The sequence below is a fragment of the Bos grunniens genome, chromosome 2, assembly GCF_055505025.1.
Source record: "Bos grunniens cultivar Pamir isolate PY7600 chromosome 2, Bosgru_T2T1.0, whole genome shotgun sequence".
Lineage (NCBI taxonomy): Eukaryota > Metazoa > Chordata > Mammalia > Artiodactyla > Bovidae > Bos > Bos grunniens.
This window is the reverse complement of record NC_141166.1, coordinates 65404817-65422218: the sequence shown is the minus strand read 5'-3', so window position 1 is coordinate 65422218 and position 17402 is coordinate 65404817. Positions and strand designations below refer to the sequence as shown.

At 41.1% G+C, this 17402-nt stretch overlaps 1 protein-coding gene across 9 annotated transcripts in view; it reads left to right on the top strand.

Moving 5' to 3' along the window:
• The window catches only part of CFAP221 (cilia and flagella associated protein 221), a 135516-nt gene that overhangs the window by 62868 nt on the left and 55246 nt on the right, over positions 1–17402 (top strand). For all 9 annotated transcript variants that reach the window (XR_015145169.1, XR_015145159.1, XR_015145158.1 and 6 more), the window contains 6 exons: positions 1730–1850; positions 1934–2045; positions 2525–2633; positions 6275–6362; positions 11468–11557; positions 14505–14603. Coding sequence is in view for 4 of the 9 variants with exons in the window: in XM_086349695.1 (XP_086205821.1) it covers positions 1730–1850; positions 1934–2045; positions 2525–2633; positions 6275–6362; positions 11468–11557; positions 14505–14603 (619 nt within the window). In the remaining 5 variants the exon portion in view is untranslated. The remainder of the gene's footprint in view (positions 1–1729; positions 1851–1933; positions 2046–2524; positions 2634–6274; positions 6363–11467; positions 11558–14504; positions 14604–17402) is intronic.

Below are 17402 nucleotides of genomic sequence, written 5' to 3'. Positions count from 1 at the left end.
TAGTTCTGATTCACATTTCTCTAATAATGAGTGATGTTGAGCATTTTTTTCATGTGTTTATTGGCCATCTGTATGTCTTCTTTGGAGCAAAGTCTGTTTAAGTCTTCTGCCCCTTTTTTGATAGAGAGACAGTTGCATGAGCTGCAACAGGTTGTGTATTTTGGAGACTAATTCTTTATTATTGCAATTATTTTCTCCCATTGTGAGTGTAGTCTTTTCATCTTGTGTGTAGTTTCCTTTGCTGTGCAAAAACTTGTAAGTTTAATTAGATCTCATTTGTTTATTTTTCTTTTTATTTCCATTACTCTAGGAGGTGGGTCAAAGAGGATCTTGCTGTGATATATGTCAAAGAATGTTCTGCCTATATTTTCCTCTAAGCATTTTATAGTTGCTGGCTTTCATCCATTTTGAGTTTATTTTTGTATATGGTGTTAGGAAGTGTTCTAACTTCATTCTTTTACATGCAGCTGTCCAGTTTTCCCCAGCACCACTTATTGAAGAGCCTGTCTGTTCTCTATTGTATATTCTTGCCTTCTTTGTCAAAGATAAGGTGCTTATAGGTGTGTGGGTTTATCTCTGGGCTTTCTATCTTATTCTATTGTTCTGTATTTCTGTTTTAATGTCGGTAGCATACTGTTTCGATGACTGTAGCTTTGTAGTATAGTCTGAAGTCAGGGAGTTTAATTCCTCCAACTCCATTTTTCTTTCTTAATATTGCTTTGGCTATTTAGGATCTTTTGTGTTTCCATACAAACTGTGAAATTTTTTGTTTTAGTTCTGTGAAAAATGCCATTGGTAATTTGATAGGGATTGTACTGAATCTGTAGATTGCTTTGCATAGTATAGTCATTTTTACAATGTTATGAATCACTTTTTAAAAACATTTTGGTACAAACAGTAGACATAATTATTCTTTTACACATAAATCAATGTAAAAGTTAAGTGTGGTAAATAAATTTAGCCATGGAAAACCAATAGCTTAGGAATGAATTATGCTGGATGCCAGGAGCATTTTTCAGCATGTCCTATTTTCTACTTACTATGTTCTTTGAGAATGTAAGGACAATAGCCATTGCCCCACTGTTTATTTATGACTATGCTCTGGCATCCTGACCTTGTGTTTATTTTCATAAACCACTGTTTTAGCACCCAAGTTGATTTTGAGTTTTGTTGTCATTTTTCAGTCGCTAAGTTGTCTCCAACTCTTTGTGACCCTATGAACTACAGCAAGCCAGGTTCCTCTCTCCTCCACTATCTCCCAGAGTTTGCTCAAATTCATGTCTATTGAATCAGTGATGCTATCTAACCATCTCATCCTCTGATGCCCCCTTCCCTTGAAATCTTCATCTTTCCCAGCATCAGGGTCTTTTCCAATGAATTGGCTGTTCACATCAGGTGTGTCCAAAGCATTGGGGCTTCAACTTCAGCATCAGTCCTTCCAATGAATATTCAGGGTTTATTTCCTTTAGGATTGACTGGTTTGATCTCCTTGCTGTCCAAAGGACTCTCAAGAGTCTTCTCCAACACCACAGATTGAAAGCATCAATTCTTTTGGTGATCAGCCTTCTTTATGGTCCAACTCTCACATCTATACATGACAGCTAAAAATATCATAGTTTAGATATAGTATTTAATGGACTATAAGTCATGATATTACTGGAAAGAACTAAAATTCAGAGCCTTGAGTTGTTGCATTACATACTAATTTAATATCTGTTTTCAACTCTAGGTTGGAAGAATTTGAAAGAGTAAATACTCTTTCTAAAAAAGTAGTTGTTCCTCCAGAAAAGGCAATGACACGTGTACCTTTTCCCCAATTGCCAGCAAAAGCAAGGCCTCCAAAGATTAAGGTAAAGCGGGCATTATGGTTATCACAACAGAAAGAACAACAGAAAGGCCAAATAATGACTTTTCTCTCCTGATTTGATCTCAGGAAATCGAATATCACAACTTGAGATTTCCAGTAGATTTATTGAATCCATTTGCTGTGGCAACTGTTTTAAACCAAGAACCAGGAAAATTAAAGATTAAAGAATTGAGAGAAGGTAAGCAATGAATCCACCATAAATCAGCTCTGCTGCTACTGCTGCTAAGTCGCTTCAATCGTGTCTGACTCTGTGCGACCCCATAGACGGCAGCCCACCAGGCTCCCCCGTCCCTGGAATTCTCCAGACAAGAACACTGGAGTGGGTTGCCATTTCCTTCTCCAATGCATGAAAGTGAAAAGTGAAAGTGAAGTCGCTCAGTCATATCCGGCTCTTAGCGACCCCATGGACTGCAGCCCACCAGGCTCCATCCATGGGATTTGCCAGGCAAGAGTACTGGAGTGGGGTGCCAGTGCCTTCTCCAAATCAGCTCTGGGCAGAATCTAAAGGAGTTATTGCTTCTCATATTTACTGCTTATGAGCAGCAGCAACAAAACTCAGTTAGAGCCCTGTTACATTTTGCCGTTAGAAATGTTTTTCTCCTGGCCAGTGATTCTGATTTGATTACTGGTGTAATCATTGTTTGCTCCTGCCCTCAGTTTTGGACCAAGGCACTGAGATTTCAAAAACAAGACAAATGAAAGAAGCGCTCTTTGAACAGAAAGTCAGACAGGACACTTGTGAAGAGATTGAAAATCACCTGAAGTGGTAAGTGTCCCACGATTATTTGCATCGAGTGATGGTGTTTTAGCTTTTTATCCATGAGACACAATGAATTAATGAATGTAATAACTTTTTATGCCCTTTGAAACATTTGATTATTTTCTCCCCTTTAATGGACTTTGTTTCAGAGTGAAGTTTCTATCAGGAGTAAATCAATGTGACAACACCATGCTCTTTCCTAAGTGTGACCAGCACAGAACCAAAGTGCACTCCCTCACGCCAGGACACCCCCTCCCTGGGGTGACTTGGGGACCCTGAATCTTGCCCAACTTTCTCTCACCCCACCCAAGCCCCCTGTGCCCTGGGCTCTGAGCTCCAGGGGCCATCTGGGGAGCCTGGCAGTGCAGGTTGGATGGGAGAGGCTCCTAGTGATGCAGGTCTCTACCAGACCACGCAAGACATATCTACATGTACAGACTCAGCTGAAGTAACTGTGGAAACTCAAAAACTGAGTTCAAAAAGAGACTCCTGGAAAGTTTGGTTAGGTGGCCACCCTGTCACGGCCCTGCTTCCTCACTGCCCAGACAGAGAACTCACTGCGTGCTCTGGGGCCAGCCCAGGTGTTCACACCCTGCCACCTCTCATGAGAAACAACCCCTTTTATGAATTCACAGAACCCTGTGAGTCTGTACTCAGGGTCTGGCCTCACTTGAATGGAGAGTATGCCAGGTTACCCAGGACCATTTGAGAAAAAACTCTTTCCCTATTGTAAAAAAATAAAAGGGCACATTATCATTGTAAAAAACTTGAAAACGGTTTTGAAGTGTAGAAAAGGAAAAAGAATCACTATAATGCAGTGACCACTATTAACCCTGGTGTTTTTCCTTCCTTCTGTGCTGCTTTGTAACAGGCTTGCAATCATATCCTAAATTCAATTTTGATCATGTATTATTCACTTAATATTTTCTCCCAACATTTTGTTGAAAGATTTTAAACCATCCAGTGAGACCCACACACACTGATGTATGGTCATCAGTTGTTAGCACTGTGCCTCGCACATAAGCGCAAATGCACACTCAACACACACTCCTTTCATCTCCCTGAGCCGTTTGGAAGTGAGTGCAGGTACTGGTAACCATGAGGCCTCGCCTCTAAAGGCTTTAGCTCCTAAGAACAAGGCCATTCTCCAGCGTCACCATAACTACTTCTAAGAGCTTAACATTGATACCACATTAAATCATCAGCCTGTGTGCACATTTGCCCAGTTGTCCCCATAGCGCTTCTATTCCAGGGATGTTTCGGTTTTTGAAAAGGGGAACCCAAGGTCCAATCAAAGATCATATGGTTTGTATTTAGTTTTTTTATCTCTTTAGTCTCCTTTAAAACAGTTCTCCAGAACTTTTACTATATACTTTTTTTTTGGCACTCAGCCTGTGAGAGCTTATTTCCCTGACCAGGGATTGAACTTGGGCCCTTGGCAGTGAAAGTGCCAGGACCTAACCACTGGACCACCAGGGAATTCCACTACTATATACTCTGAATGTGTGTCAGACTCCACCATGGGTACATTACATATGAGAGGTTGTTTTTCTTTAATTAATTGTTTTTTTTAATTAATTTTTTGGGGGGTCATTGCTACATGCGGGCTTTCTCTAGTTGTGAGGAGCAGGGACCGCTCTCTAGTTGTGATGCACTGGCTTCTCACCGCAGTGGCTTCCCTTGCTGCGGAGCACGGGCTCTAGGTGCGTGGGCTCAGTAGTTGTGGTTCACGGGCTCTAGAGTGCTGGCTCAGTAGTTGTGGCGCACGAGCTTTGTTGCTCCACAGCATGTGGAATCCTCCCAGACCAGGGATTGAACTCGTGTCCCCGTATTGGCAAGTGGACTACTATCCACTGTAACACCAGGGAAGTCCCCCAGAGTTTTTTTTAAAGTGGGATGAAATTCACATCACATGAAATGAACCATTTTCGTCATTTTAATGTGTACAACCCCAGAAGTTCTTAGTATGTTCACAGTGTTGTACAACCATCAGTACTTAGTTCCAGACCTTTTACATCCCTGCCAAAAAGAATCCTGTAAGCATGAAGCAGTCATCCCCCCATCCTCCTGTTTCCCCTACCCCTGGCAACCACTCAACCACTGTTTGTCTCTGGTATTACCCCTTCTGGACATTTCATATGAATGTAGTCATATAATATGTGACTTTTAGTAACTGGCTTCTTCACTGGGCTTCCCTGGTGGCTTAAACAGTAAAGAATCTGCCTGTAATGCAGGAAACCCAGATTCAAGACCTCGGTCGGAAAGATTCCCTGGAGGAGAGAATGGCTACCCACTCCAGTATTCTTTCCTGGAGAATTGCATGGACAGAGGAGCCTGGCAAGCTATAGTCCAAAGGGTCACAAAGAGTTGGACACGACTGAGCCACTAACACTTTCACTTTGTTCACTAAACATGTTTTCAAACTTCATCCATGTCACAGCATCTGTCAGTACTTCATTTATTTTTATGGGGAATAAGGGTTTGTTTTATCAACATTCTACACTGTGTTTATTCATCAGTTGGTGGACATTTGGGAGGTTTCCAGTTTTGGGCTATTTGAAATGATGCTGCTGTGAATATTTGTATACAAGTTTTTGTGTGAACTTACCTTTTCAGTGCTCTTGGGTGTATACATAGGAGAGGAATTACTGGGTCTCAAGATAATTCACCTATAACTTTTTGAGAACAGCCAGTCTGTGTTCTACATGACTACACCATTTTACATTCCAGTTTCTCCACATCCTTGGCAACTCCTGTTATTTTCCTTTGTTATGATTGCTATCATCATCTTTGTCAACGATCGTAGCCATCCAAGTAGGTATGATGTAGTCCATCACTGTGGCTCTGATTTGCATTTTGACCCTTACTCCTTAGGAGGAAAGTTATGACCAACCTAGACAGCATATTAAAAAGCAGAGACATTACTTTGCCAACAAAGGTCCGTCTAGTCAAGGCTCTGGATTTTCCAGTGATCATGTGTGGATGTGAGAGTTGGACTGTGAAGAAAGCTGAGCGCCGAAGAATTGATGCTTTTGAAGTGTGGTGCTGGAGAAGACTCTTGAGAGTCCCTTGGACTGCAAGGAGATCCAACCAGTCCATCCTAAAAGACACCAGTCCTGGGTGTTCATTGGAAGGACTGATGCTGAAGCTGAAACTCCAATACTTTGGCCACCTCATGCGAAGAGTTGACTCATTGGAAAATACCCTGATACTGGGAAGGATTGGGGGCAGGAGGGGAAGGGGACAACAGAGGATGAGATGGCTGGATAGCATCACCAACTCGATGGACATGAGTTTGGGTAGGCTCCGGGAGTTGGTGACAGACAGGGAGGCCTGGCGTGCTGCGATTCATGGAGTAGCAAAGAGTTGGACACGACTGAGCAACTGAACTGAACTGAATGATGAATAAGATTGAGTGTCCAGGTCTCTTTATTCATAAATATTTTAGCATGTGTCACTGGAAGACAAGCTTCCCTGTGGGGAGCATGTTGTTCACTCTACTTGTGTTGCTGGCATCTGCAACTTCTCTCTTCTTTGGTGTGCTCTCCTGCATCAGCTCTGCAGTTCAGCTGAGATCCTCCATCCTGAAATCGATTGTGGTATTCTGATGGGTTCTGGAAATTGTTTTTGGTTTTTTTTCTCCCCAGGCAGGTGCACCTCGGTAAGGATCATATGTCCTTTAAATTTAAAAAAGACATTTATGAGGAGCGGCAAAGAGTAAACAACAAATACAAGGTCAGAATCACTGCTAATCTGATATCATTTATTTCACCAAATATTTTTAATTCCTGCTATATGCAAGATGTCACAGCTGAAGGAAAAAAAAAATCTTACAGTTAAGTTGGAAGGGGAGGCTGATAACATGCCCACCATTAGCAGTGAATTGAGGCTGGCCATACCTGTCACTGGAAACATCCTCTAAGTAGTGTAGCAATTCAAGGGACAGCGAGAGAGGACTCATCTAACTAGAAAGCTTCCTAGGAGACACAGTATGGTTTTGAAAAGTAGTAAATAAGAAACAGGCATCCAATTCAGAGTCAGGGAATGGCTCCAATTTGGGCTGGAATGCTGGGCATGATCTACAGTGCATGGAAATAAGAGACACAGAGACAGCAGCCAGGAGCCACACCAGAGCCAGGTCCAAACTAAAGCTGGAGGCCCAGGCCAACAGCAGGAAGCTGAGCAAAGCAAGAGGGATGGAGGATTCAGATTGAGTGGGCATGAGAGCCCAATGGCACAGACACTCAAGGGTGGCGACTTCTTGCTCAAGGGAAATGGTCAGTAATGTTCACTTCTGAGATGTTCATTATAAATAAGTAGAGTCTGAATAAAGATACAAGGAGTCTCTCTCTTTCTTCTAACAACACCTTTGCCAATCCCTTTTTAAAATTGCCTATTTTATTTGACTTGTGGTTGAGGAGAGTTAGGTCTCTCCCTACAAAATCTGTGTTTTGAACCTGAGATCCACAGTCTCAAACTCCACATGTGTTTGAGATCAGCTGTGTTCATATAAGAGCTGAACTTATATGAGTTCAAATGCTGACAACCATAGATGTCTCTCATTTCTGTTTTGTTTTGTTTATTTTACTGAAGTATAGTTGATTTTGTTGAGGTTCAGTCACTCAGTCGCGTCTGATTCTTTGTGACCCCATGGACTGCAGCATGCCAGCAGGCTTCCCTATCCTTCACTGTCTCCCAGAGTTTGCTCAAGCTGATGTCCATTGAATTGGTGATGCCATCCAACCGTCTCATTCTCTGTCACCCCTTCTCCTCCTGCCTTCAGTCTTTCCCAGCATCAGGGTCTTTTCTAATGAGTCAGCTCTTCACATCTGGTGGCCAAAGTGTTGGCGCTTCAGCTTCAGCATTAGTCCTTCCAGTGGGATATGCACACTCCAGTGGAGTATGCAGGATTGATTTCCTTTAAGATTAACTGGCTTTATCTCCTTGCTGTCCAAGGGACTGTCAAGAGTATTCTCCAACTCCACAGTTCAAAAACATTCATTCTTAAGCACTCAGCCTTTATGGGCCAACTCTCACGTTTGTACATGACTACTGGAAAAACTATACCTTTGAGTATACAAACCTTTTTGGCCAAGTGATGATTCTGCTTTTTAATACACTGTCTAGGTTTGTATAGCTTTCCTTCCAAGGAGCAAGCATCTTTTAATTTCATTGTCCACAGTGATTTTGGAACCCAAGAAAATAAAGTCTGTCACTGTTTCCATTTTTTCCCCATCTATTTGCCATGAAGTGATAGGACTGGATGCCATGATCTTTGTTTTCTGAGTGTTCAGTTCTAAGCCAGCTTTCTCACTCTCCTCTTTCAGCTTCATCAAAAGGCTCCTCTTTGCTTTCTTGCATTAGGGTAGTGTTATCTGCATATTTGAGATTATTGATATTTCTACCTGCAGTCTTAATTCCAGCTTGTGCTTCATCCAGCCTGGCATTTCGCATGATGTACTCTGCATATAAGTTAAATAAACAGGGTGACAATATACAGCCTTGACGTACTGCCTTCCCAATTTTGAACCAGTCCCTTGTTTCACGTCTGGTTCTAACTGTTGCTTCTTGACCTGCATAGAGGTTTCTCAAGAGGCAGCTAAGGTGTTCTGGTATTCCCATCTTTTTAAGAATTTTTCAGTTTTGTGATCCACACAGTCAAAGGCTTTAGCATAGTCAATGAAGCAGAAGTAGATGTTTTTCTGGAATTCTCTTGCTTTTTCTGTGATCCAGTGGATGGTGGCAATTTGATCTCTGGCTCTTCTGCCTTTTCTAAATCCAGCTTGTACATCTGGAAGTTTTCGGTTCCCATATTGTTGAAGCCTCACTAGCATGTGAAATGAGTGCAGTTGTGCACTAGTTTGAACATTCTTTGGCATTTCCCTTCTTTGGGATTGGATTGAGAATCAACACTGAGTGGCCTTAGTCCTGTGGCCACTGCTGAGTTTTCCAAATTTGCTGGTATATTGAGTATAGCACTTTAACAGCATCATCTTTTAGGATTTGAAATAGCTCAGCTGAAATTCCATCACCTTCACTAGCTTTGTCTGTAGTAATGGTTCCTAAGGCCCACTTGACTTCTTACTCCAGGTTTCAGGATATCTGCTTCTAGATGAGTGACCACACCATCCTGGTTATCCAGGTCATTAAGACCTTTTTTGTACAGTTCTTCTGTGTATTCTTGCCACCTCTTCTTAATATCTTTTGCTTTGGTTAGGTCCATATGTTTCTGTCCTTTATTGTGCCCATCCTAGCATGAAGTATTCCCTTGGTATCTCTAATTTTCTTAAAGAGATCTCGTCTTTCTTATTCTGTTGTTTTCCTCTATTTCTTTGCATTGTTCACTTCAGAAAGCTTTCTTATCTCTCCTTACTATTCTTTGGAACGCTGCATTCAGATGGATATATCTTTCCTTTTCTCCTTTGCCTTCACTTCTCTTCTTTTCTCAGCTATTTGTAAGGCTCATATTAGTTTCAAGTATACAGTACAGTGATTCAGTTATACACACACACACATATATGTATATATATTCTTTTTGAGATTCTTTTCCCTTATACGTTATGACAAAATACTCTATAGCTCAAAATACAGTGTAGCTCCCTGTGCCATACAGTAGGTCCTCTTATTTCCAAATAAGGTGTTAATGTGATGGTTGGAATAGATTTCTTGAAGTTCAATCTTTATTTATTAATTTTTAATTTTTATTTTATATTGGAATAGTGCTTCTCTGGTGGCTCAGTGGTAAAGAATCTCCCTGCCAATTCAGGAGATGCAGTTTCCCTCCTTGGGTCAGGAAAATCCTCTGGAAAAGGAAATGGCAACCCACTCCAGTATTCTTGCCTGGGAAATTCCATGGACAGAAGAGCTTGGCAGGCTGTAGTCCATTGGGGTTGCAAAAGAGTCAAACATAACTTATTGACTAAACAACAACATAGTTGATTAACAATGTGTTAGTTTCAGGTGTGTGACACAGAGATTCAGTTATCATTGTTGTTCAGTTGCTAAGTTATTGTTCAGCCACTAAGTTGTGTCCAACTCTTTCGGACTCCATAGACTGCAGCATGCCGGACTCCCTTGTCCTTCGCTAGCTCCTAGAGTTTGCTCAAATTCATGTCCATTGAGTCAGTGATGCCATCCAATCATCATGTCCTCTGCTGCCGCCTTCTCCTCCTGCCCTCAGTCTTTCCCAGCATCAGAATCTTTTCCAGTGAGTCAGCTCTTCACATCAGGTGTCCAAAGTATTTGAGCTTCAGCAGCAGTCTTTCCAATGAATATTCAGGGTTGATTTCCTTTACGATTGACTGGTTTGGTCTCCTTGAAGTCTTAAAGTACTCTTAAGAGTCTTCTCCGGCACCACAGTTCAAAAGCATCAATTCTTTAGTGCTCAGCCTTCTTAATGGTCCAACTCTCACATTTGTACATGACTTCTGGAAAAACCATAGCTTTGACTCTATGGACTTTTGTCAGCAAAATAATGTCTCTGGTTTTTAATATGCTGTCTAGGTTTGTAATAGCTTTTCTTCCAAGAAGCAAGCATCTTTTAATTTCATGACTGCAGTCACCATCCACAGTGATTTTGGAGCCCAAGAAAATAAAGTCTGTCACTGTTTCCACTTTTTCCTCCTCTATTTGCCATGAAGTGATGGGACCAGATGCCATGATTTTCATTTTTTCAGTGTTGAGTTTTAAGCCAGCTTTTTCACTCTCCTCTTTCACCTTCATCAAAAGGCTCTTTAGTTCCTCTTCACTTTCTGCTATTAGAGTGGTATCATCTGCATTCAGTTATACATATATGTATATCTATTTTTATCAAATACTTTTCCCATTTAAGCTATTATAGAATATTGAGCAGAATTCCCTGATCTATACAGTAGGTCCATGTTGGCTATCCATTTTAAATATAGTAGTGTGTGTATGCCAATCAGTTTAGTCTTAAAAATGACTGTGGACAGTGTAGCTGAGAACCAAGCTAATTTTAGAAGTTAATTAACAAATAATAAAACCCACAGAGAAGCAAAAGCTAACACATTTTTGCAGTGTGTATGGTCCTTTTTACTGTGGAGGCAGGTATGTACAGACACTGACCAAGCCAAGCCAGCCTTCCTGGGAACAACCTGAAAGTGCCCAGTTTGGAGCAAGGGAGATTACTCAGGGGCCAGGAGGACACAAGTAATAGGGGAAGGGGGGTGATCTGGGGGAAGGGGGATTAAGGGGGGGTCTCTTAATCCAGGGACGAGACAGACCCCCAACCTCCACCAGCCAGGAAAAGGGGAGAGATCACATGCCTGTGTTAAACCTGATACTTGGTTAATTAGCTCTAAGGAGCTTAAAACTTTACTGGGACGTTAAATTTCTTTTAAATGAAATCTCTACACCCCCATGGTGACACAGTTTCCTAGAATCCTCTCTGTGAATTTTAAATGCTTCAAATAATTTCCAGAGACTATCGTAAAGATCCCCTGGAGGAGGAAACAGCAACTCACTCCAGTATTCTTGCCTGGAAAATTCCATGGAGAGAGGAACCTGGCGGGCTACAGCCCATGGGGTCTCAAAGAGTCAGACACGACCGAGTGTGCGCGTGCATGCACACACACACACACACACACACACACTCTAATTTTAATAAGAAGGTGTTGGGTTTGTGCTTCTAATAAAACTTTCCATATTTAAACAGTAGGCGTACTTGCAATGATCATTTTAACCACCACTCCCAGAGGGAACATCATGGATGGATTAGACCAATTGCTTAATGTGTTTCTACCCGTTTTAAAGAGAAATAACAGTTGTAGTTGTGTGCATCTGTATTCAATTTTAATATTTTCAATGATTGAAAACCCCAGCTAGATAGAGGAGATCCTATTTTGTATGAGGAATTCCAGCGACGCAAGACAGAAGTTCACCCCAAACGGATTTTACATGACTTGAAAGAAGTGAGTAACTTTTCTTTATTTGGATTCTAATTGTCAGCAGCTCTTTATATGCTTATTTTTTAAGCATATAAGCAATTTTCTAGAAATCCTCTTACCAAGAGATTTTTAATAATTTTTAACTTGCTTACCTTTTCACAGAGTGTTTTTTTTCCAACATGTCCACAAGTCAGGCATCAATTTGAGATTATCGGCACCCTATACAGGCACCTCCTTCCCACACTCTGCTTTCTCCTCTTGGTCTCCGTTTTTTTTTCCCCTTTGCTGTCCAAGGGCTTCCCTGGTGGCTCAGATGGTAAAGTGTCTGCCAGCAATCCTGGAGGCCCAGGTTCCATCCCTGGGTTGGGAAGATGCCCTAGAGAAGGAAATGGCAACCCACTCCAGTACTCTTGCCTGGAAAATCTCATGAATGGAGGAGCCTGGTAGGCTACAGTTCATGGGGTCGCAAAGAGTACGACACGCCTGAGTGACTTCACTTTGCTGTCCACGCCCCTGTCTGCATGCTGATCCTCAGGGTGGGTCCCTGGGTGGGTTCCTTGCCCCCTCGCTCCCCTTGTCAAACAAGACAGGAAGTCAGACGCCAGAGCACTGGCTCCAGCTCCACCACGGATATGGGATCCGGGAGGAGCTCTTTGAGCCTTGGTGCCGCAGTGTCCTCAACTGCGAAGTGGGGACAGCAGCCCCCGCCAGAGTTTCTTCTATCATGTGACAGTTTCTGGTTAAAAACCTCAATTTTTAATTTTTGTTTATTCTTTAAATTTTATTTTATTGAAGTATAATTGATTTAAAAGTATAATTGGTTTTATAAATCAATTTATAATTGATTTCTAATTGATTGTGTTAGTTTCTGCTGTACAGCACAGTGATTCAGTTATGTATGTATATGTGTGTGTATATATATATATATATATATATTCTTTTTCCATTATGTTTTATCAGAGGATATTGAATATAGTTCCCTGTGCTATACAGTGGGACCTGTTGTCTATCCCAATTTTTAATTTTAACAATGGAAAGATTCTTCTCCATCTCCCACCTCCATCATTCTCACTTTTCTCTTCTGGATCTGTCAAATCTGAACTATTTTCACCTTTTTCCTTCTCCCCCACATGTCCTCTGGCCCCAAAGTCTTGCCAGTCACTCTTCCATGAGGCCACCCCCAGGTCCACCGTCACACCCCGACGCACCTCAGCCTCGGCTTGTTCAGCAGATCCGCCTTCTCTTCTGTGGCCCACTGCCCGGGCCAATGTGGGGCTGATCCATTTCCAATGACTCTGTCTTCACATTGTTTCTCTGTTCAAGAACCTGCAGCGCCAGAGGCTCTCGTGGCCTCTTGACACCCCAGGCACCCTTTCCTTCCCAGCCAGTTACTGGTATTTATGCACATGTGCACATGGTGTGCGGCTCTAGTGAGGACCACACAGTCTGGCCCCCTCATTCCAAGGCACCCCATCCCCCATCACAAGGGACTGATTTCCATGTGACTTCATTCTTTCCCAGGGCCACATGTGTTTGTTCGATCTTGCCTATCTAGACTGTACATTTCTTTCTTTCTCTCTCTCTTTTTTGATGTAATATTCACAATTTTCCAAAAAGAAAACTCACCAAATGAGGAAAACAGAAACTTTTGTAAACTGATAAATTGCTTTTTTAAAAAAAATTGCAGTAAAAGTCTTTCCAATTGGTGAAAGTTAGAAGTATTATATGTACAAGGAAGCATAAGCTCCTTTATTCAGTATTGTGTTAGAGATTCTATATAGTGTAAGCATGATAAGAAAAAGATATAATAAAAGTCATAAATATTGGAGAGAAAGATCTTTGATTTCATATGATATAACTGACTATGATTATAGAAAATCTAAAAGAATCTATTGCCAGAATAATTTGTCTTACTGAATTTGTGAGAGAGCTTGGCAATTGTATATAAAATCATTGTACAATATGCATGTATTTTCACATACAAGAAAGAAAATGTTAACATATAATTTAATAAACATGTAATTTATAATAGCAAGCAAGTACCTAGAAGCAAATCTAACAATTACAAAGCTTTACACTAGAACAGCAACAAAGATCTAAATAAGTTGAAAGATTTTTACAGACATTTCATGGAAAAGGATAAACATTGCAAAGATGTCACCTCTTTCTAAATTGATCTATAGATTTAATGCAATCCAGTTAATATCTCAATAGACTTTCTCATGGAATTTTATAAACTCTTTAAGTACATATATATGTATATATACACAACATGAACATGAGTATTATCATGTAGATATGTGTGTGTGTATACTTGTAAGCCACCAGCTTACCTGGTGGCTCAGCGGTAAAGAATCGCCTGCAGTGCAGAAGACGCAGGAGATGTGGGTTTGATCCCCAGGTCAGGAAGATCACCTGGAGAAGTAAATGTCAACCCACTCAAGTATTCTTGCCTGGAAAATCCCATGGACAGAGGAGCCTAGTGGGCTACAGTCCATAGGGTTGCAGAGTTGGACACGACTGAGTGACTGAGCACTCACGTACACATAGGAAAGAGAAAAGGCTTGAGAATTTTTTTAACTTAAAATGACTAAACTGGGGGAAAGGACTGCCTCTGAAGGAGACAAAGTCTATGAAAAAGTCAGATCATTAAGGCAGTGTGGTGCTGGCATACAGATGAAACCAAAGAGAAAGCCAGAAACATATCTGCATTATATATATGTGACATTGAGTCACTAGAAAAATGAGACTAGACTACCATTTCTTAAAACCCAAATCTTGTCTTGCTTTTGGTTCCTAACCCAAGAAGTAGTTCCTATAATGCTGTGTGCACCAAAGTGCTTAATAAATGCTCATTAAATGGAAGAACAAATAACTTGATTTGAGATCAAACTCTGAAACATTTTTATTAAATAATTATGCATGGAGTTAAAATTTAAATCTAAGATGGACTGATATTTTGTGTTCACAGAAAATCCAAGAATTTCATCCTAATTTTGATCCACTCATTAATAATACTTGGGTCAACAGATTCCGAGCACAGAGACGGTTTCAACAAGCGGCTCGCAAGGTAAGTCTCAGCACCACGTTGAAGTTTTCCTGTGTTTAACAATGGGAAATTGAGCAATGAGTTTTTTTGTAACAACTTTATTGAGATGCAATTCACATGCCATAAAATTCACTCCTATACAGTATACAATTCTCTAGTTTTTTGTATAGTGCAGAGTGGTACAGAGACCTTCCCTAGTGGTTCAGTGATAAAGAATCTGCCTGCAATGCAGGAGCCACAGGAGATGCAGATTCGATCCCTGGATCAGGAAGATCCCTTGGAGAAGGAAATGGCAATCCATGCTGGTATTCTTGCCTGGGAAATCCAATGGACAGAAGAGCCTGGTGGGATCTAGTCCATAGGATCATAAACAGTTGAACACAGCTGAAGTGACTTAGCACGCAGAGTGGTGCAGCCATCACCACTATACAATTTTCAGTTCAGTTCAGTTCAGTCACTCAGTCATGTCCGACTCTTTGCGACCCTGTGGACTGCAGCACAGCAGGCTTCACTGTCCATCACCAACTCCCGGAGTTTACTCAAACTCATGTCCATTGAGTTGGTGATGCCATCCAACCATCTCATCCTCTGCCATCCCCTTCTCCTCCTGCCTTCAATCTTTCCTAGCATCAGGGTCTTTTCTCAGTCAGTTCTTCACATCAGGTGGCCAAAGTATTGGAGTTTCAGCTTCAGCATCAGTCCTTTCAATGAATAATCAGGACTAATTTCCTTTAGGATGAACTGGTTGGATCTCCTAGCTGTCCAAGGGACTCTCAAGAGTCTTCTTCAAAACCACAGTTCAAAAGCATCAGTTCTTTGGCCTTCAGCTTTCTTTATAGTCCAACTCTCACAGCCATAATGACTACTGGAAAAACCATAGCTTTGACTAGATGGACCTTTGTTGGCAAATTAATGCCTCTGCTTTGTAATATGCTGTCTAGGTTGGTCATAACTTTTCTTCCAAGGAGCAAGTGTCTTTTAATTTCATGGCTGCAGTCACCATCGACAGTGATTTTGGAGCCCCCCAAAATAAAGTCTGTCACTGTTTCCATTGTTTCTCCATCTATTTGCCATTAAGGGATGGGCTGGATGCCATGATCTTAGTTTTCTGAATGTCAAGTTTTTTTTTTTTTTGAATGTCAAGTTTTAAGCCAACTTTTTCACTGTCTTCTTTCACTTTCAAGAGGCTCTTTAGTTCTTCTTTGCTTTCTGCCATAAAGGTGGTGTCATCTGCATATCTGAAGCTATTGATATTTCTCCTGGCAATCTTGATTCCAGCTTGTGATTCATCCTGTCCAGCATTTCTCATGATGTACTCTGCATATAAGTTAAATAACCTGGGTGACAATATACAGCCTTGATGTATATTGATGTATCTCCTTTCCTGATTTGAAACCAGTCTGTTGTTCCATGTCCAGTTCTAACTGCTGCTTCTTAACCTGCATACAGATTTCTCAGGAGGCAGGTAAGATGGTCTGGTGTTCCCATCTCTTTAAGAATTTTCCACAGTTTGTTGTGATCCACACAGTCAAAGGCTTTGGCATAGTCAATAAAGCAGAAGTAGGTGTTTTTCTGGAACTCTCTTACTTTTTGGATGATCCAGCAGATGTTGGCAGTTTGATCTCTGGTTCTCTGCCTTTTCTATAACCAGCTTGAACATCTGGAAGTTCACGGTTCTTATACTGTTGAAGCCTGGCTTGGAGAATTTTGAGCATTACTTTGCTAGCGTGTGAGATGAGTGCCATTGTGCGGTAGTTTGAGCATTCTTTGACATGGCCTTTCTTTGGGATTGGAATGAAAATGGACCTTTTCCAGTCCTGTAGCCACTGCTGAGTTTTCCAAATTTGCTGGAAGATTGAGTGCAGCACTTTCATAGCATTATTTTTTAGGATTTGAAATAGCTCAACTGGCATTCCATCACCTCCACTAGCTTTGTTCCTAGTGATGTTTCCTAAGGCCCACTTGACTTCACATTCCAGGATGTCTGGGTCTAGGTAAGTGATCATACCATCTTGATTATCTGGGTCATGAAGATCTTTTTTGTATAGTTCTTTCGTGTATTCTTGCCACATCTTCTTATTATCTTCTGCTTCTATTAGGTCCATACCATTTCTTTCCTTTTTTTGTGCCCATCTTTGCATGAAAAGTTCCCTTGGTATCTCTAATTTTCTTGAGATCTCTAGTCTTTTCCATCCTATTATTTTCCTCTATGTCTTTGCATTGATCACTGAGGAAGGCTTTATTATCTCTCCTTGCTATTCTTTGGAACTCTGCATTCAAATGTGTATATCTTTCCTTTTCTCCTTTGCCTTTCTCTTCTCTTCTTTTCATAGCTATTTGTAAGGCCTCCTCAGACAACCATTTTGCCTTTTTGCATTTCTTTTTCTCGGGGATGGTCTTGATCACTGCTTCCTATACAATGTCACGAACCTCTGTCCATAGTTCTTCAGGCACTCTATCAGATCTAATCCCTTGAATCTATTTGTCACTTCTACTGTTAATCGTAAGGGATTTGATTTAGGTCCAATTTTAGGACATTTTTATCACTGGCTAAAGAAACCCTGTTCCCCTCAATAGTCACTCTAGCCCTCCAGTCACTGTCCACTTTCTGTCTATGTGGATTTTCATATTCTGGACATTTCATATGTGTAAAATCATATAGTACACAACCTTTTGTAACTAGCTTCTCTCACTTAACATCTTTTCAAGGTTCATCCGTGGTACAGCAGGTTTCAGTACCTCATTCCTTTTTCAGGATGAATTGTGTTCAGTCATATGAAAATACCACACTCTTTTTTTCTAGTTATTGGTTGAAACATT